Source organism: Musca vetustissima, unplaced genomic scaffold (assembly GCF_032173495.1).
Source record: "Musca vetustissima isolate MV318-11 ecotype Yass unplaced genomic scaffold, APGP_CSIRO_Mvet_v1 utg4242, whole genome shotgun sequence".
NCBI lineage: Eukaryota > Metazoa > Arthropoda > Insecta > Diptera > Muscidae > Musca > Musca vetustissima.
Window position 1 is genome coordinate 97,383 of NW_026878737.1, and position 21,871 is coordinate 119,253.

The following is a 21,871-nucleotide window of genomic DNA, read 5'->3' on the forward strand; positions in this document are numbered from 1 at the left end:
AGTGCTCTCATATAATGGTACCCTCAAACATTCGGTATTATGATTTTTGACATGTTTTTAACCGAATTGGCCGTTTGGTTCTCATAGGTTTCAAATCTTCTTACCGTAAATGAGGGTAGTCCCCACATAACCGAATCCCCTTATTCGGTATTTTGGGGTGTTTAGACACAACAGAATCAACTGTAAATTGATATTTTGGATTCACTTTGCTTATCAGATCTGCCTAGGGAAAATAATCAGTATTGGCTTATGTACACGATACCCCTCCATATTCGATATTTTGATGTTTTTGAGCATATGTTTTTACCTAATTAGTTATAATATGTTATTTTGGGGTTTGATCCACCATCCCACATTGATCCACCTTTTAGGAAAACCCCATATTATGCTAAAATTCAAAGATCGGTATTTTGGGAGATTGAGACCGCATTTCAACCAATTTGTAAGCAGTGTAATATGTTGGATTCTCAATGGGTAGAAAATCCCCCTAACAAAAATCATCAACCCATGTTCACCGATATAATGGTAACCCCCATTATTTGGTATTTTGGGAACTTTTTTTAAACGAATTGGCTTTAATTTGATTTTTCAGGTTCTCAGGGGTGTCAAAAATTCCTACTATACCTGATTGTTTTACATTTTAGGGTATCCCCCATATAACGCTATATCCCAAAATTTGGTATTTTAGGGAACATGCTTCAACGAAATTAGCTGTAATTTACCCATTGAGTACATCTCCCTACCAAAAAATTATAGATAATGGCATACGTTTTCAGGTAACCCCCTTATAGTGATACAAACATTATTCGGTATTTAGAGGGTTTGGGCATGTTTTCGGTTGAAAACAAATGCCTAAATTAGGATAAATCCTAAATTCTTGTGGTGTGTCAAAGCTTCCTACCAAAAATACAAATACAAACAATACAAATTTGTGAAGTGTATATATAGGTCCCAGTTTTTATATAATGCTACGTAAAAGTTCCGCTTCTTTTTCGATAACAATAAACTTTTAGTCGAATTTTCATGGGAGTAAATATATAATTTGACATATCGGATTCCTGGTGAATAAAAAATTATTTAAATATATCCCGTTTAAGTTTTCCAACTAGAGTGTCTGTAATTTAGGACACTATTTTTTCGGAACATCAACAATCTTCTATCACATAACACCATAACATAGTCCCCATATAAATGTCCCGATCGACTTCAGGAATTTTGAATGTACACCACGAGGGTATAAAAAGTTCGGACCGGCCGAACTTAACGACGTTTTTACTTTGGGGCGGTTCTCAAAAATATAAATTGGCATTGCACGATCTCGCCCAAATTTATACTGAATATAAAACATTTATTTCGATGTGTTATATTTCCGAATGACTCTTTTTCGCATTTCACTCATTTTCTTCTTATTGTTTAACATAAAATATCAATTTCGTTTATAATAATAAAATAAAAGTTAACATAGAAACAAGAAATCTTCCTTCATCAATGTAATCTTGCATTCTTCAACATCCGCAAAGTAAACTAACGCCTTTTTGTTTGCATTTCTAATGGGCGTTTGGAATAAAAGAAACACCCAGTTTGTGACCCTCAAAAAACTATGCAAATAAAAAGCCTCTTACATTTATTATTTTGTTTTTTTTCTTGTAGAAAGGGAAACATAATTTGCATAATTTATTTATTTTGGCTAAAAAGAAAGATGGTCGCAATCCAGTCTTACAACTTTTGTTTGACCTTTAGGTTTTGGGTCTAAAAGAAAACACTTTTTTCAAATAACTTCATTTGTATGCCAAAAGTGGTACAAGCGGCAAAAACAAATTTCTCACATTTTGTTTTTTTTTCTATTTGCGAATCTTCCCTTTTTCATTTTTGTTTCAAGGGTTTGGCGTAGATTTTTCTCGTGTCATAGCATTAAAAAATAAACAAAAACGACATTAAAGTGCCATCAACATCGACCATCACGCTGTGATTCTTCGCCCAATAATCACCAAAAATGTCAACTAACAATGTTCGTCGTGACGGTGTGTGTATGTATACGTGACGCAATGTTTTAATGCACAGTGGTATGGCTAAAAAACATTATAACTGAACAATACAATATTAATTTTCTTTACTTCCAGCTTTAGAATGGTTTGAGATGAAAAACATTTAAATATTGCCTTCAAACAAATGTACTCAAAATATCACAACATTTATGAAACAGTTGTATATTTACTTTTTTCCTCTGTCGATTTCGGAACACTGTGCCGCCTTTTTTCAAATAAAAATCTGTTCTTATAATTATGCTAACGAATTTAAACAATGTGATTTTTAGCACTTTTTCATTTTTGGGTTGTTGTATTTTTCAGTTTGAAAGCCATAATTTTTCGTAATTTGTTTACATTTTCATGAGCTGAGTAATAAATAACAACCGAAACATAGACAAAAAACTAGAAAAATCACAACCATAACGTCGGTCTTATGAAATTTCAAAATTTGTGTTGTCTACGTGAAGAGATGATAGAAGCAGAAGGAGAATTCCAACAACTTTGGCATTTTTAGTGATTTTGGTGGGAAAATGAGAAATTTTATAGCCTGTGTAAAATTTTGAGTGGACCAAACCTTTATTTATGTTTATAAATGTCTTCTGAATCAAAACAAAAATAAATGACATATTTTTCACAACCAAGGAGTTTGGTCGTAAGTCACTCGAATTCGTTCGTTTGGAATTTTACAAAAACAGGCTGTATGTTTACAGTTCGTTGAAAAATGTTAGCAGCGGAAAAGACCTTGCTATTTGCTTTTGGCAAATAATAAATTTTGGAAATCATGACAAATTAAATGCTTTCCATTATTTCTCAATGTTGAGGGAAATTATTTATGTGGATATTTAACATTTAAAAACAAACTAATTAGCCTTGAATTTTAAATGTAGGGAAAAGTAAAGGGTTGGAGGATTGTGTTTGGTTCTAGAAGTTATATTTTTCTAATAAAATTGTACTGAAATTGGTTGTGGTTATGTGATAATGCTTATAACCCATTTTACAAAAAAAAAAAAATGCCTGCGGAATAAATGCTAAAAATATTCGTATTTCACAAGATTTTCCAAACGCCCAAGTATTGTTTAAATTAAAATGTTGTTATGAATCACAACTACTTTTCATTAAATATTATTTGTAGATAATTATCTTAATGTATTATTATTGAATTTTAAATTGAAAACTGTTATACACTTTTTTATAAATCACAACAAACTGCATTAGTGAATATTAGAAAGTCGTTATAAACTACAACATAATTTAATAATAAGTTTCCCATGAATGATAATATTTGAAATTCAATTATCTCATAATGTTAATAATTTGCGGTCATTGAATTTCAAAAAAAAAAAAAAATGTGTAGTTAAATATACCAACTATTACAGTATCAATTTATGAAAATAAATAATTTTTGTGTAGCAAAAGTTACCTTTTTTAATGTATATTATCTGATAAAGATTTTGATAAAACCGTTGCAATATTACTGACAATATATTTTCTATTTTTTATAGGTATTGACATTTTAATATCCTTATAGACAATTTAAAGTAAGTAAGATACTGTATAAAATAATTGTTTTGTATTAACTTCCAAGGCGGTCACAGACGAATTATATACAGGAAAAAAAATGTCTTATTCTGCATCAAATCTGGTAGAACAAATCAATGAATATTTGAAAACGTTTTCAAAATCGTAATATTTTCATACCCAATATAGTTAAAAATGCGTAATGTTTATTCCATAAAGAGATCTACGTGTATTATCTACTATTAAGAAATGTATGCTCTGGAAAATTGCAGACATTCAGATTAGAAAACTTGGATAGGGTACCAAGATTCTATTCACCAGGGAATGGCAATTTCCAATTACAGTCACTTCGGTAGGGAAATACGTCTAAAATCGATATCGATAATGAAGTGGAACCATTAGTAGTAGTAGTAATCCTTAATCCTTGTGAATAGAATTCATGATGCCATTACAGTCGCAGCATACTGTAAAAAAACTTCACATTTGATCGAACTTTATGAGTCAGGACAAGTAAACGTCGCAGTCAACATTTCAATTGTCTTTGCGCCACCCCATTCTCGGCGTCAAAAAATTTAATTTGAATCTGCCTTAATTTAAGAATGTCCCTATAAAATTTCAAGTGAAAACCTTAACAACTCTGGAAGATATAGGCGATATATTCTGTTAGCATCAAGTGACGGCAAGATTCCCAAACTTTAAACGCATTTTTCACGAAGCAGTGTTTTTTCCGAATGGCGGGCACGATAACTCAAAAACTAATAATCCAGTCGGTTAGCTATCATATGAACTAGGATAAATCCTATGCGTGAAGATCTTTCTTATTTTTAATTCTACAGGTCCGCCATTTTGTTAATTTTTGAGCGAAGTCTAAATCCTAGTCCTAGTTCCTACGAGAGCCAAACATGTACACTTTCTAACACCGTTTGAATTTCAGATTCCGATGTTCCAGTGAGGAAAAATAAGTACTTTTCTTTAATATGTGCAAAGTTACAAACCATATTCATTTACCAGCCTATTAAAAATCTTGAAATCTTAAAGCCGTGAATGGAGGGGGTTCCCTTAAGTTCATTACATAAAACATAATACCAATTATTTAATTTATTATTTCAAATAGTAAAAAATATAGAGCCTGTTCAATCGAACTAAGTTACGTAAGTTCGATTGAACAGGCTCTATATTTGAAAATAGCTGTTTTTTTTTATCAGACCTCGTATCTTATTGATACAATGATGAGTTTTTTAAATAATATGCTTAATAATGTGCCTCATCGAAATATTGGTTTTAGACCACATGTTTTTTTTGGACCAAACTCATTTCAGACAATTTGGAGTGGATTTTCAAATGTCCGTTCGTCTGTCTGTGTCTGACCGGCTGATGCCGCCCAACTCAGGAAGGAAGTAACCAATCATAATATTGCTTCCAAACTTAGTTCAAGTTCGAAGATGGATGATCGCTGAAAATAACCCTTTATAAACTATTATGTAAATATGTTTTATTTACCGTGGCAAAACCAATAAGAAAGAAATGGACCAAAGTGGTAAGGTCCGGACCATGTTATACCCTATACCAACACTTTTCATTCGGTAATCTTTGCAAAATGTCATGTAAATCGGTCAGACTTTGTTGACAGCTGTATTTAATTTCGGACCGATTTGAGCAACATTTAATACACGTCATTCAAGGCACTATTTGGTACGCTGGGCAAACTTTAAGTATTTGGTGCACAATTTACATGAAGCCATGAGAAAATATATATATAGTACTATCATACTATATATACTAGCAGACCCGGCAAACGTTGTTTTGCCGTATCAAAATTGCATCAATTTAGGTTTGGTAAAAATTAACGTATTCATGAAAAATATATTTCAAAAAATATTTACCATTTAATTTATGTAAAATTTCCGCAATAAAAAAAATGCGCATAGTATTTTCTTCACGACGGTAAACTATAATTTACTGATGGCCCAATATATTAAGTAATATTGTTATTGTTAAATATAAAATTATGTCAGTATGTGTGGTATTCCAGTTCATCAATTGGTCAAACTTATTCCACCAAATATTTTTCAGGAGAGGGTCAAGTTTTGATCTAACTACTCTCACCTCAAAAGATAATTTAATATGGATGGCGTAATTACTATTCCTATTTTAATCACATACGATTCATAAGTCCTTTGAATCATCAAAATTGGTGCAGACGTTCTCGAGTTATAAAAGGTCTAAGTAACACTAATTCGATTGCTGCAATCACCGACTTTTTTATGTTTTTCTCAAAATTTTCTTTGGTAAAACTCTTACCACTGCAATTAAAAACAACCGTAGGAAAATGTGAGTCAAACTGGTGCAGTAGTTCTCAATGGAAACATTTTTCACACCATGAAAAATATATTTGAGGAACAATAAAGGCACATATAAGTTAGACACTTAGATCATCTAATGCGCAATTGTCTCCATGTAGGATTCGAATTTAGATATACAGTGGTGGTCACGTAATTAAAATATTTACTATGGCAAACATTTTTTGATCAAATCTCGATTCGTTTGAACTATTAAAAAAAATTAATTCAGAATACTGTGATATACAGCACTTAAGAGATTTTGTATTAAAATAGCATGCAAATTTTCCATAAATAACGGTTTTTACGAAAAAAAAACATCGCCTTTGAAGTTGCCACATAATTAAAACATTATGTAATTTTTTACTTTACTGCAGTTTTTTTGAAAATATATATATTTTTTTAAACTCATTAAATTTGTTAAATTAAGTAAACTAATCATCGATAATATCATTTACTGATAAAAAACTAAAAAAATCTGTAAAATCTATCAACATTAGCAACAATTTTTACAGTACACTTAATATGTTGCCTTTAATTCGGTATTTCAATTAGGGTAAAGAACTTCTCTGTAAATTGTAGATATAGTATCCCTTTATGGTATATGTCCCAGCCGTTCCTGAAAATGTGTTTTTCAAAAATTTTCGCGTATTTTTCTCAAAATGTTCTTTCATAAAAGCATTCCCACTTCAATTACAGACAAATGAAAGAAATTTTGAATCAAATCGGTGCCGCCGTTCTCAATTGACGAGTTACTATACATTTTTACATCATTTTTATAAATAGATTTAAATTAATTTTACTTCACCTTGATGAGTTATTTTTTTTTTTTTTTTGTTTGACTCCCACGCGCTTTTCACGAAAAGAGGTTATGTATGAGTCGGTGTCGGAACACTAAACGTCGGCATACGCCGATTAAGCACCATCTTTAATCGGGCAAAACACAATAAAGCTATATATCGCGCCAACCTCCATCATATACGTAAAGTTTGGTCAAAATCGGTGCAGTAGTTCTTGAATTATGGTGAAAAACCACAAAAAACTAAATATTGCGCCATCTGTCGGATGAACTTCAAACTACGCAGAAACACTCCTCACGCCCCATAGAGCATGTACATACAATTTGGTCCAAATCGGTGCAGTAGTTTTTGAGTTTAGCGATCACAAACATACATGTAATTTTTATATATATAGAGATATATATCACCGTTTTCAATGGGGTTCGTGTACTTGGATCCAAAAAGGGTTGTGCCAATTTTCATCACAAATAATAAATAATAAATTATATCTGCATTTTGTTTAAAAAAATACATGATTGCTCGACTCAGAATGTAAGGACATACTGAAAATTTATATACATTTCAGATGTCATATTTTGTACGATATAAAGACTGCAATCCAATGAATAAATCCTTGACAAACATGTGGTACATGTACCTCAAATGCATAAACAATCGATACACAACAACATAACATTCATTGCAATTACTGAATTAACGAATATCAATCCATAATTTCACTTTCGTTAAATGTGCAAACAAATTACTCTCAATTATTTTTTTCGATTGTTATATTAAATTATTATACACATCATTAAATAGTTCACATTATGTGCACTGTAATTATTTCATTATTACCGTTACTTACTTTCGATAATGAAAAAAGTACCAAACAAACAGTTTGAATAGCTCCTTAATTACAACAGTACTCGCACATAATTATTGTCACAACTTTTGATTGATTGATTCGATGACGCGAAACCACTCGTTAAAAATATTTATTAATAAAACTTTATTAAAATACACACACACATACAAATACGAACTTATTGCTATTTCGTGTAAACAAATTATTTTTTTACAACTTTGTATTGCTGTTGCTGAATAAAATTTAAATTAAGTTTGTTTTGATTATTTTTTACACAATTTTCCCATAACAGAAATGCGACACAAATTAGTAACAAATGTGTTCAACTCATGCAAAGTGCTAAGTAATGTTTTTGTTATTATTCAAACACACTAACAAACACATGTTAATGTACAGACATTGCTTATGGCCCGGCCGGTTTATTGGCCTTACGTTTCGAAATGTGGAAGAAGAAGACAAGAAGAAAAAAACACCAGCAGCAATTGCACTTTAACACTTTCAAACACTTTTTTATTTGTATAATCGTTAAAGGTAGTTAGTTTACGACCAACTTCATCGCCAGGCCGCTCGAATTTTCCGTAATCCACAAAAGTGGTCTGGTCTGCTACTACGTACGACGAGGATTTGTTGTTAACGCGTTCGAGTTTGAATTCAGACTAACAAAAGTATGCGCCACCGCCACTATCACCACAGACACAATCACATAAAAGAGTTAACCAAATAGTGTACATACATATGACTGGCTGACTGACTGACAGAATGAATAGATGAATGGCTGAATGAATTGTTCCACCAGCTAATGTCAGTAAATGTGGCGGTTATTGTGTTCGGTTGTTATAGCAACTCTGTTGTTAACTGTTTTTTGCATCTTTGGTTGCCATTGACGTTGATTCCGAGATCACATATCCATTACATTATATTGTACATATGTACACAATCACAACTTAACAACGTATAAACTATGACCGACCGACCGGATGATCACATAATAAAATATACAAATAGGGCAATCGAGATTTTACTTTCTACATATCTTATGGATAGCAATAATTTTTTTTTTATATCCGCGCTAAAAATTTAATTTGTTACCTTTATTCCAGAATATACACTGGCCAGTTTAGTTTTAATAACCGGCCACATTGTCCTCGACTATTATATAAAAGTTAAAAAATTCGGGTATTGGTGTCAACCCATTTTGGCTACAAAAATCAATCTCTGGAATCTCTTTATTTTTAGAACTGAAATGAATTCTAACTTAGATCCCAAAATAAATGACTCATATATATATATATATATATATATATGTTGAGTCATTTATTTTTTGTTTGATTTGTTTCAATAAATATTGTTAAGTGGTATTAATATTGTTTGACGCCTTATGCCCATGTTAGAAAATAAAACGTTATATGTCTTGTAAAATGTGCTAGAAATCCAAGATGTGTGCCAAAATCTAAAATGAACTTTAATCACTTTCAAAAAAATCCTATTCATATTCTTCGTCTCATATATCCCGAATTAAATTCTTTGTCGATTTAGCCATGTCCATATGTCTGTCCTATATCCGAAGATGTTTAATATTAAAAATTGGACATATCAGTCCACATTATATATATGAGGGTACACCCCCATATTCGGTAATTTCATACTTTGGTTACGTTTTTGAACCAAATCAGGCAATTTGGTATTTTGTATTCTCATTGGGTAGAAAATCTTCCAACTAAAATGATCAATATTGGTCCATTTTTTTAGGCGTCTTAGGCGGATTTTCAACCAAGTAGTCTCTAATTTATTTTTTCAGGTTTTCACGGAGTGTAAAATGTCCAGTTTGATTTTCGGTATGTTAAAGTTCATGCTCAATTTTCCATCCTGAGTGTCCGTAGTTTAGAACAGTTTTTTTTTCAGCATGAACAATATAATATAACATAATACAATAACATAGTTCCCCTCTGAAGATCCTGACCGATTTAGATTATTCTGAATACACACTATGTGGTGTGGGGGGTACACTTTATGATGCGATCACATTAATTGTCGATGATCTATTTCCACAACGATTGAGACACCTACAATACAAAATTTGAACGCATTCTTCTTGATGTGCAGGAGTAAGAAAATGTGACTTAAAATATATTAATACCGAAAAAGATGCGGAAAATCTAGGTGGAGTTATATCAAAACGTTGACCTATATATGGGCAATATGCCAATTTTTTCAAAATAGCTGAAGCCGAGGCTAACCTCTTTATAAATCGGGAATTATTAAAGTATATGAAATATTTTGAATAGTTTTGGATTAATTGAACTGTCGTTGCAAACTTCTCATGGTATTGACCTGCACAATTTAATAGCTGTATCTATTTTAATGTAAAAAATGGAAAATTAGCGGGTGAGGCAACCCAGGTTTTTTATGTTTTTTTTCGGTTTGTGACGAAGCCACTCATTTCACGGTCTTCATGCTAAAGTAAAAGTAGAAGCCTACAAAATGAGGAGTACTTTCCTTATGTATCGTTTTTCAAAAAATTATCTGCGTCTACCTTTAAATGATGTTGACATTTTGAAGCTCGATTTTGAGTGTTTTTTTTTTTTTGAATTTTTCGTCTAGTCAAAATATCAATCAGAAATTTCCAAACATCAATTGTAGGATTGTTGTACTCGCGAATCTGAGTAATTTGATACATGTTTTGAGTATGTAATATTCACAGCTTCACAGCAATATGCATCTAAAGACGAACCTTTTTTGCGATAAAATTTCTAAAAAACCATTTGTCATTTGATTCATGTGGGTATACTTCAAAATCCATCTATTAAAACGGCGGGAACTGGTGTGCCAAAAACACGAAATTTGGCAAAACATGTTTTTTAAAATGTTGCGGATTTAATTCCATTTTCCGTTTCATTAAACGACCAGATAAGGATTTTGAACTATTGCGAAAGCAGAACTTTAAAAACTTCAGCCACAAGACAGACGATTTTATTTTTTGTGCTCACTGATAAAATATAGAGAAATTTTTGGTACACAACTTTAACCCTCAACCGACACATTGAAGGGGTCTTTTCGGTCCCCTTTTCCAGAAGTGATTGAAAACTCATTCAAAACGGGTTTAAAGGTGCTCAGAATATTATACAGAAATGTTCGCCATAATGTTTTACTATAAGTCTCAGAATAGACTAAAACTCAAAAATCTGCCTAAAAGTCAAAAATCTTTAAAAAAAAACAACATTTTAGGGTTAAAGTCGTACTTATTACTAGTTTTTACCCTTTTTCCCACAAGATGTCATTTTAGAAGGATGGTATAAGGAACAAAAATATTCTTCACCAATTTTTAGCATAAGTCACTGAACAAGAGAAATCTGCCATACATTTTGAAAAGAAAAATCCAAATGTTCTTGTTTTTTTCTTTACATTTCCCAGTACCTTTTTCGACTAAGCGCATTAAAGTGACATGAAACTTACTTTTAGGTATATTATGTCTAAGAAAAAAATATGCTACCTCAAATTCCACTGCAAGTCCCAAAACAAACTGTATATATTTTTAGCCCCTCTTTCATAATCTGTTGGAAATTCCCGGTAATTATTTTTTGTGTTGCACAGTGTTATTAATATTAGTCCAATTTTTAGGGGTCATAGGCACTTTTTTCAACCAAAGTGGCTCTAATTTTATTTTTCAGGTTCTCATGGAGTATAAAATCTTTGCAATATAGCATTTCCAACGACATATTTTCGAAGGGTTTGTGTTTGGAAAGTATGTAAACTTCAAGCCAATTTTTATTTGCTGTAGAAAATCGTTGACAAAAAGTATCATGGACGATTACACTGTGCGACACGAAAATTTTTCAGGGTTTCTAATGTACCAATTCTGTTTAGTTGAAGTCCCTGGACCACGAAAATACCTTTGGTTTTTCTGGGTCACTTCGAAAATTAATTTTATAACGGTAAATATAGAGAAAAACGCGGTTTCATGGATTTTCCATTTGAAACTTAAATAACTTATTTACTTTATAACGGATTTATACTATTCTTTTTTTCTTTCGAAGAGTACAATTTTTCCTTTCAAACAAGATATATATTTGGTAAATCGGTTGAGGATTGGCTGAGTTACAGCGGTTGAAATGTGAAAAAATACGCATAAAGTGACAAAATTTATTTTTCTTCGGACTGTACGATGAAATTATGATATCAAGCCATATAAGTTTTATTATATTACGGGGAAGAAAATTAAATTAGCTTTCGAAAATGATAAAAATCAAAAAAATCGGTTAAAAAATGAATGACTTATACACATTTTTGTATTGATTCTATGCATATTCTCTATGCATATTACAGCGGTTGAAATGTGGAAAAATACGCATATTTTTCCACATTTCAACCGCTGTAACTCAGCCAATCCTCAACCGATTTACCAAATACATATATATCTTGTTTAAAAGGAAAAATTGTAGTATTCGAAAGAAAGAAAGAATAATATAAATCCGTTATAAAGTAAATAAGTTATTCAATTTTCAAATGGAAAATCCATGAAACTACGTTTTTCTCCATATTTACCGTTATAAAATTAATTTTCGAAGTGACCCAGAAAACCCAAAGGTATTTTCATGGTCCAGACACTCCAACTAAACTGAATTGGTACAATAGAACCCCTGAAAAAAATTGTTTTGTTATTTTGTAGCACAGTGTTATTAAAGAGTGTTAGAGTGACGGAAATAGTATGGCGGCCATTTTTCTCAACATATGTGGCCGTATTTTAATGTCGTCTTGTTCATCCAGGTGGTCTTCGATATTATCCACTTTGTGATGGTGATTTTTGATCAGATCCACTTCACTAACGGCTATAAACATAATAACATTGTTCTTCCGTTCGCTAATATCTTCAAGCTATCGACTATGACGAATTCAACCATGACTTAGTAGTCATCTTTAATAAAACCTCAAAACTGTCAGATCGTCGAAATTGATTAATTTTTTAAAATTTTTTATATATTTGTATTTTGTTTTTCCAATCCACAAACTTTTAGTCGGTTTATTTTGGAAGTTCGATAAAAAGTGGTTGTGTAAGAAATCTTTAAATTAATTACAAACCAAAAGCAAAATATACGCGGATTCGAGTAATTCATTGTAAATTCATCGCCTAGGTAGTTCAAAAATTGGTATTAAATTCATTCGTTTAACCAAACAAGTTTGCATAACGCATTTTTTACTTTTAGCTATGCATTTTATTAACCATTTTCCAAAAAATGTCTGTAAATGACATTTCAGCGGTTTTGTTGATGTTGTTGTTTTTTTTCAGTACATTTCATTTCATGTTCGTGTAAATCATTTGAATTTTTAATGTTGCCATTTGTGAATTACCAAACAATTCATCATCGACCGCAACAACACCAGCAAACAAAAATTATTACCCTTCCCCAATATACCGAAAAACGCTTCCCATCATGATGTGGCAGATCTGTTGATGCCACCGATGATGACAATAAAATTCACCACTACTCTGCTGGGTCAATGTAATGCAATGCCAGCTAGAGCTGCCGGTATTAGACACACTAATGTTCATGGATAAATCTTATTTGCCGGCAAAGGGTGTTTCGTTTGGAATGTTACAACTTAATTGTTTGATTTATTTAACTATATAAAAAAAGTAATTAAATAATAGATCCTCAGATTGTATATGAATGCATGATCCTCAGATTGTATATGTATGAAATTTACAACAATTTTGCAAAGTTAAACTTATTAAAAATGTTGACTGATTGTACAACAATTCGATCTATTCTTAACAGAAATATGATGTTGTGTAAACTTTGGACGGTATCTCACGGTGCCTAATTTCCATAAAATCATTCATTCTAACTAAAACACCCTATACATTCATATTCATAGCATGATGACAGATTTTTGGTTTTACCAAATCTAGCTCGTCTACAAACCCAAAAAAAACTAATGTAACCTCCAAGGAGATGGCGTATGAGATTCGAGTTCAGTTTATAACCACACTGGCCACATGATATGTTTGTGGCAGCAAAATATCACAACATAAGCAAGACAGATGCAATTTTCAAACACAACATCCAGCGGTTATTATTTACATATGTTGACGAGGATGCGTCATGGCTTGGAGACAGAGAGGAAGAGAATCCCACATGTATGTAAATATACATCGATTAAATTATATTTACATTGGATTTCAAATTTCAAAAATAAAATTATGCGTTTATGCTAATTTGATTGTACATTTATGTTACCCATTTTTACGATTTACAATTGAATTATGTTGGATCAGGTCGAACTGTTTATACCCTAGGTAAAGTTTATCTTTTGAAAATTTTTAAATTTCCAAATATTTTAAATATTTATAATCGTTTGAGGCTTGTATATGGCGGGTTATGTCATAGAACAGTTTTGGTATTAAGATTTGACACCCAATTAAAACGAAAATATCAAAATCGGATAAAACGCTCCATAATTCCCAACACACCATATAATGAGAGATGCTGTTATGTTCTACCTAATGTGAATTCAAAATATTTAATTTAAATGAAAAAATAAAAATAAAACCAATAAGGAAAGTAGTAAAGTCGGACGGGGCCGACTATATGATACCCTTCACCACTATGGGTATATAAAACAGGACTATTAACATGAACTTGGACGAACTAAAATATGTGATACTTATCTAAATGTGAATCGCCTTAGATCAATCCGTAAACAAGTCATTCGTTTGTTACAATGGGACAAAAATAAAACTTCAAACAAAAAAATTGGGCTATGGATAAAACGCAACTACGTTATTTATGCTCAATTTTGGAAATTGTTCAAAATTGCATGTCAATCTGACAAACATGAGGAGTTTGATACCCAATTTACTTCACATCGGGCGTAAATATATATGGAATCTATATCCAAATAAAATACATGAAACTTGTCACGGGTTTGGATATACTAATTTCAGTACGTTTTGTTCATATCAGGCTATTGGTTCCTGGTGCGTCAATTATAAAATCAATCTATAATAAAAGGGATATATATTCAATTTTAACTTTGCACACATCATTCTGGACTAAATTCAGTACGCTATGCCAAATTTCGTGAAAACCGAAAGATATATATTGACTATATATATATTTGAGCTATATTTACATCTTGACCGATTTTCTCGAAACTTGGCAGAAATCACTCTAGGCTCAATTCAGTACGTTATGCCAAATTTCGTGCAAATCAAAAGATATATAGGGACTATGGTGCACCATTTACATGAAATTTTAGAAACTATATAGAGCTATATCTAAAATGTCAATTTTAAACACAGACAACATTCTATGCTCAATTCAGTACGTTGTGCCAAATTTCGTGTAAATCGAAGGATATATAGGGACTTTGGTGCACCATTTACGAAGCTATATATGGGAGCTATATCTAAATCTGAACCGATTTTCTCAAAACTTGGCACACATCATGCTGCACCTAATTCAGTACACTGTGCCAAATTCCGTGCAAATCGAAAGATATATAAGGACTATGGTGCCGATATCGGTCGAAAATATATATGGGAGCTATATCTAAATCTGAACCGATTTTTCCCAATTTCAATAGGGTTCGTCCTTGGGCCAAATAAGTGACTTGTGCCAAATTTCTACCCAATGGATTATAAATGCGACCTGTACTTTTTTACAATTTAACATTCACCATAAGTTGTAAATCATTCAGAAAATTCTATGCATATCAAACCTGGTATATTTTTGCCTGTTACAAACATATGCACAAAGACATAATACCCTGTACCACAGAAGGGTATAAAAATTGGGGATAACCATGGTATAATTATTACAAGGTAGGGAACAGCTACAAACTGATTAAATTTCTTTTCTCAAGGTGCGTTGTTCCATCAAATCAAAATACATACTTTGTGTATTGTTTTAAATACTATGTCAAATAAATTCAAAATTAATTGATATATATTCAAATTTAATTGGAAGTATAATGATGTTTTTAACACGTTCTGGAAGTAATTACTTTGTTATGGATATAACAAATATTCCATGGTATTCCCTACTGGATTTTGGAAAGAAATCATAACCTTTCATTCATCTTTCGAGTTTTTAGTTAAGTGTTGAAAAATGTCAAATAAACACAGCCACTTTTGCGTATATTTATTTTATATTTAGGAGAAGAAGACACCACGTACATAGTTGTTTTTTTTTTTGTTATTCACCTCAAGCTGCCCTTGTATTATTGTACCATGGGGATAACGTTATATGAGGAGCTATGCTAATTTATTTATTTATTATTATTATTTTCACAGCACAATTACGTACCATTGATTGTATAAAATGCTCAATTTAATCCTTGTGTATACAATTCCTTGCATCCTGAAACTTTGGGAAGAGGTTATGCCTATTTGTTTGTGAAACTCATTTATTTTTGCCATCCAAAGATTTTTCTAAACACCTGATGATTGTGTTGGTCATTATAAAACACTGATTTTTGACTCCCGCAATCAATCTTTTACATGTTTTGGTTATGTTTGAGGTTATAGTAAAGCTGAAACACCAAAACATTTTCCCTTCAGCGAAGGGAACCATAGCGTTTTCCAACACATTTGTATAAACAATCCGATCCATTACTTCATAAATCTCGTAAATATGTTGAACTCCATAAAAAGAAAAACAGTCCAATACAATTATTGACCCTCCTCCATGCTTACGAAAGGCAATCTGGCTTTCTGATTCTTTTCAGAAATAAAATAACTTTCTTGATAGTTTGAATACCTGCTACCATAGCTCGTCCACGCTCTGTTCTTGAGTTTATATCCAACGATAACCGTCTCAGAAATTCCGCTGAACTCTTAAATGAGTATTTTTTTACCTCTATGGCAATTTTTTGATCAGTACGAACTGATGCTCATTTGAAACCTTCCTCCATAAGAATCAAAATATGTGTAATTATAACGGTAAAAATAAGTAAAACTTCAGAGTTCGTCTGTTTGTACTGTAGAGTTGCTTTAGTTTTGTCCAAGTAAAAATTGAGATAATTCCCTTATCCATTAATTTTTTATAATGAATTTTGCATTAATGTTTTTGTTAATAAAGTAGTCGATTTAAAACTGAAAAAAAACCAACACAATATCTTTATTTTTGAAAAAGCTATGCTACATTTATTAGCATTGCAATTTTAGTTGCTTTAGTTTTGTCCACCAGTGTAGTTAGTCGGGTTGAACAATTCGGTTACGGCCTTCAACTTTTGGAAAATCCTTCACGACCTTATTTAGAAAAATTTCTGCGAAGAAGTTCCTTACCCGCTTAGAATGTCCAAGTTACTTCCGTTGAAAAATGTGCTAAAATCTTCAAAATTCTGAAAATGAGACACGAATTGTATAATATGGACTCTTTTTAAATTTCTAGTAATACAAATCACCAGAAACACCCCCGCTATTCACTTATAATTATGGACAAATAATATTTTCGTTTAAAATCTGTTTTTAAAAATAGCTATTTGAAAAAATATATTTTTTTTAACTTTTAAACTTAAAAAAATTTTCCAACCTTCTGTACATACGAAAATTCATACTTTGTAACCAACGACCAAGTTACTCCTTGACACAGCCAACTGTTACTAATTTAGTAATAGCTCACTTGCATATTAAAAGTGTCATAATTCTGTCTTACATTAATTGAGAGAGCAAACCAACAACAACAACAGCAGCGACAAAAATGGTCTAAAGTGTTTTTAATTGTCTGTCATAAATACCAACGAGCTGAACTTTGTTGGCGGCAATGCCAATTACGACAATGAATTCGTTTTTCTGACTTTTGACATATTTGCGAGTTTTCACTTTTCTCCATCCGAGGCCTTTCCCTCTGTCAACGACACTGCCGCCTTTATCACCCAAAAGACGTAACGTGATCTGAGGAGCGAACAAGCGAAGAAGAAGAAAAACAGAAAGAAAACTCAGCAGAAGTACATAAAACGTCAAAATGTCATAATGACAGGTTAGAGTGAATTACGGCTAGTTGTTGTTGTTGTATTATTCACTTATGTTTTGGTTGTTGCATTTTACAACCCAACCGGTTGCAAAAGAAAAGTGACTCAACGTTAGTTCCTACTGTTTGTGTCACACATGTCGAGAGAGTAAATGACAGACTGTAAATGATACTCATATTATGAAAATTGCTCGGTCGGTGTCAAAAGAAAGCCAAATTGGCAAATAAGACAAAAAACACAGCAAGAAAATACCTATGTCACTCGGTATGTTTAGTATGTTTAAGGAGGTGGGACATTTTTGCACTAACATGTTGTAGGAATTTAAGCAATTTTCCAAAGCCAACCGAAGGCTAAATGGGACATAATATTTTATGTTAAAGAATTTCTTGTATTATTTTTGTGTCCTTAAACCGGCATATGTAGGATATTTTTATGATTTAATTTTATGTCGAACATGTCTCTCATAATTTAATGTTATTAACATGTTTGGCGTGAGAGATCTTAATCAGCTTAATCAAGGCCCAGCTTAAATTTTTAATCTAAATATTTGAAGATGGAGGATATTTTTATTTGGTAATACATGATGAGGTCTCTTTAACCCCTTCAGGCCCAGCTTAATCAATTGTGAGATTTGACAGTAGTATAATAAAAAGGAACTGAGAAGGAACTTAGCATGTGGCTCCACTTTACCCCATCTAAAATTTTATGAACCACATTTTTCTAAAATATTTGAAGATTAAAAAAATCTCGTCTTGTGATATTTAGAAAATTAGGAAAAACGACACCCGAGGACTCGAGATAAACAGATGATATATTTTACAAAAGTTAGTCCTTCTCGATTCCTTATATGCCCACAAAGGGGCAGTCATACCCACGCTTCATGTCATACCACGCTTCAACTATTGACTTTATTTTGCATATAACCGAACACAGGTTAAAACGAACTTTCTTTATAGTTAACATATTTCCTGGTCCCAAAGTTTTAAGACAAATTTTTCACACAAATCTCTACTATTATAGCAAACTACGCATATAGCGAACTTTTTTGTGACGAACTATTTCTTCAGTCCCAATTTCCAGTTTTCATCTATTTTAATTCTGCTAAAACGAACTTGTTTCAAATATTCATAATACTTAACCATAACAAACTGCACAAAACTTTTATACCCAACCTTTACAAAAATGTCATGTTCCCCAAAGAAAAAGAGAAACAGCTTATGTATTGTCAATAAGAACACAAAAACTGCCACTTTCAGAACTGGATATATTTTATAATGGATTTATTGTTCCCCAACCTATTATTTTTCCTGATTATCTAAGGGTTTGCCTTACCTTGAATATAACGTACTTCTTCTATAATGAACTAATTCGCTCGGTACCTACTAGTTCACTATAATCGTACTTTAATGTATTATTTATTATTTTTCTAATTTTCCGCGAAAATTTACATTTTTTATAACCACCCCCATAAGGTGAAGTTTATATAAAATTTATCATTTCCTTAGCAACACCTCGAAATGTTCACCACAAACCCCATAATATATACTCTTGATCTGAATAAAAACTCTCAATGGCCAAAATCCCTTTCGCCGCAGTTATATCTACAGTTCTGTATTATTATACTAGTATATGCCGAAGAGCAGTGTTCCAGCTCTATCGGTTCACCTAAATCCAAATTGTACCAAATTTAGTACACATTAGTAGAAATTTCCATAACTTTCTACATACCCCAATCCTACACCCCAACAGCGATCTTTACTCCAAATTTTAATATTCCAGCCTTTCGTCGACCGGTTTACCTAAATCCAAATTGTTCCAAATTTAGTGCCATTTAGTACACATTAGTACAAATTTTCAAACTTCCTACATTCCTAAATGATCCAAATTTCAGCCCCTGTATTCTGTAATTTTTTAACAACATTCGATATTGTCTATTTTACAACAAATTCATTTGTTTGTTTTATTGCTTTTACAATAACAAAAGGAATTTAAACAATATCGAAGTTTGTTAAAAGTTACGGAATAGGCCTACTGGTCTCCAACTCTATCGGTTTACCCGAAATTAATTTTTTTACCAAATTTCGTACCATTTAGTACCCATAAGTATAAATTTCCTATACTAAATCCATACCCCAATCCTACACTCCAACAGTAATCTTATTTCCAAATTTCGGTGTTCCACCTCTATCGGTTCACACAAATCCAAATTGTACTAAATATATTTTCGTACACATAAGTACAAATTTCCAAAACGATATGCAGCGATATGTAGGTATCGCTATCCCACACTCCGACGGTAACGTTAATTTCAAATTTCAGGATTCCAGCTCCATCCGTCTCTCCAAATTCCAGTTGTACTGAAATTAGTACAGTTTAGTACTTTCCGTATCCTTCTTTATCGTCCCTACTTCTCAACCTTCATTTACATGCTACGAAATAGTACAAAATTTAGTACATTTTAGTATTTTTCGTGTACTTATAACCCGAATGTCCAAAAATACACTCAGCAACCCTCATTTCTAATTTAAGAGTTCGCTAATTACAAATGGTACCATATTTAGTACTTAAAGAAATATATCAAAATTATTTGTCAATATAATAATTAAATAAAAAAATTCTAAAAATGTTTCTATACTTAAAATTGAATCCTCAGTAACTTTTGCGACTATCAAACAAACATTAGACCACTAACGGATTTATCGTCTGAATTTTCCAAGCTTATGTGCTAAAAATGATTAAACCAACACGAAAACACAAGCGTCGATTTTTGGAAAATGATTCATTAACATTATCACTTTGGCAAATTTATTTTCTATTCATAATTTGAGCCTCCATTCGTTAATGAAATTCAAAAAGATAATTTCCTAAAATTTGGTATGAAATTCCTTTCACTATATTTATGTTTAATCCAGCTACATTTAGTTACCCATCTAACAAAATATACCCACACATTACATTACAAAGTTGAACATGAATATTTCACCAAACTGAGAGGTAAATGGCCCAGCACGTGACTGATGAAAGTTGTGTGACGAAAGAAGAACATGAATATCCGATGACGCCGGATGAAAGATGTCTGGTCATTATATTTGTCATAATAGGACAAACTTTTGTGTTCATAGAACGTTCGTAATGTTGTACAGAAAAATAAATTGGCTTCGACAAATATCCTTCGAATGTTTACTAAACTGCGACTAGAGAGAGGTAATTTGGATGACCTAAATATAGACAAATAAGTAGATATTTATAAAATTGTGGACAATTGAACACTAAAACAAGATGTCGGAAAAATAAGATATGTTCCGTTAACATTAACAAATTGTCCTGTTTGTTTCAATATATGTCATCTTTCCTTTTGTCGTAAAATAAACTATCACAGTGGTTTCCATATTTACAAATTTTTAAATTAAACTGAAAATGAGCAAAATCAATTTACGTTATATAATATAGTGGATCGAAGAGTGCACCATCGAACTCCAAACCTAAATTATAGTACGATGTACACATTTTGTCCCATATTAAACTGCCCCTCCCTTAAAGACTTCGTGTATTTAACAACATTGAGCTGCATGTAGCACTACGATGTGGGCTTTAATATCACAAATTGTCCGTTGAGATACCAAACATTCATCAACTACAATTCCCAAGTTATTGCCAAATACATGACCGAAGAGTTTATCTCTCGTATATGTAAGTAGTCCATGTATTAAAGGACATTCTCCAGGAAGATGATGATGTCAAACATCGTTGTTCTTTTTGTTCCTTTTAAAGAATCAATATATAGCTTTTTCTGGTGCCATTTCGCTTTAACATGCCCGTCCTACACATACATTTTCATCCATAACACTGTACGTGTAGGTGAATGTGACTGGCTGGCATTTCACGTCTCTAAGCCAACCATTAAACGTACGCCATTTAGTTCATCTCAAAAAGGTATAAATATATGATAACTTGGAATGTGTGTCAACAAAGTCATTGACTCTTAAGAGTTTTTCCATCTGAGGACAAGCTAAATAAACCCATAAAGATCGTAGAAATCATTTATTTCTATCATTTTCGATTCGATTCGTTGATTTTTCAGTGACTTTAAGGACATTTTAGACAAACACTTATATGACGCGAACATAAAACCGTTATTAATGATCATTGGTTTTTCTTGGCTTATATATCGATTAGAGATAGATAATATTGATATGAATTCTTCTTGTCTGTATAACAGACCAACTAGTATAGTGAAAATAAATAAAATACACATACAAGATATATATATATATATATAATTGAAAAATTGAGAAAGAACAACGTAATTAATAAATATTAATTTTTTTTAAAAAAATAAGTTACTCTTAAATATGAGAACTAAATTAT

The 21,871-nt window shown here is 31.8% G+C and overlaps 2 protein-coding genes across 2 annotated transcripts in view; one reads left to right on the forward strand and one right to left on the reverse strand.

The window, feature by feature from the left end:
- The window catches only part of LOC133323508 (protein javelin), a 44,671-nt gene extending 31,037 nt beyond the window's left edge, over window positions 1-13,634 (reverse strand). The window contains exon 1 of the mRNA XM_061532430.1: window positions 13,612-13,634. Within this exon, the coding sequence (XP_061388414.1) occupies window positions 13,612-13,634 (23 nt within the window). The remainder of the gene's footprint in view (window positions 1-13,611) is intronic.
- The window catches only part of LOC133323500 (calcium uniporter protein, mitochondrial), a 128,942-nt gene that overhangs the window by 35,302 nt on the left and 71,769 nt on the right, over window positions 1-21,871 (forward strand). The gene's annotated exons all lie outside the window — the stretch shown is intronic.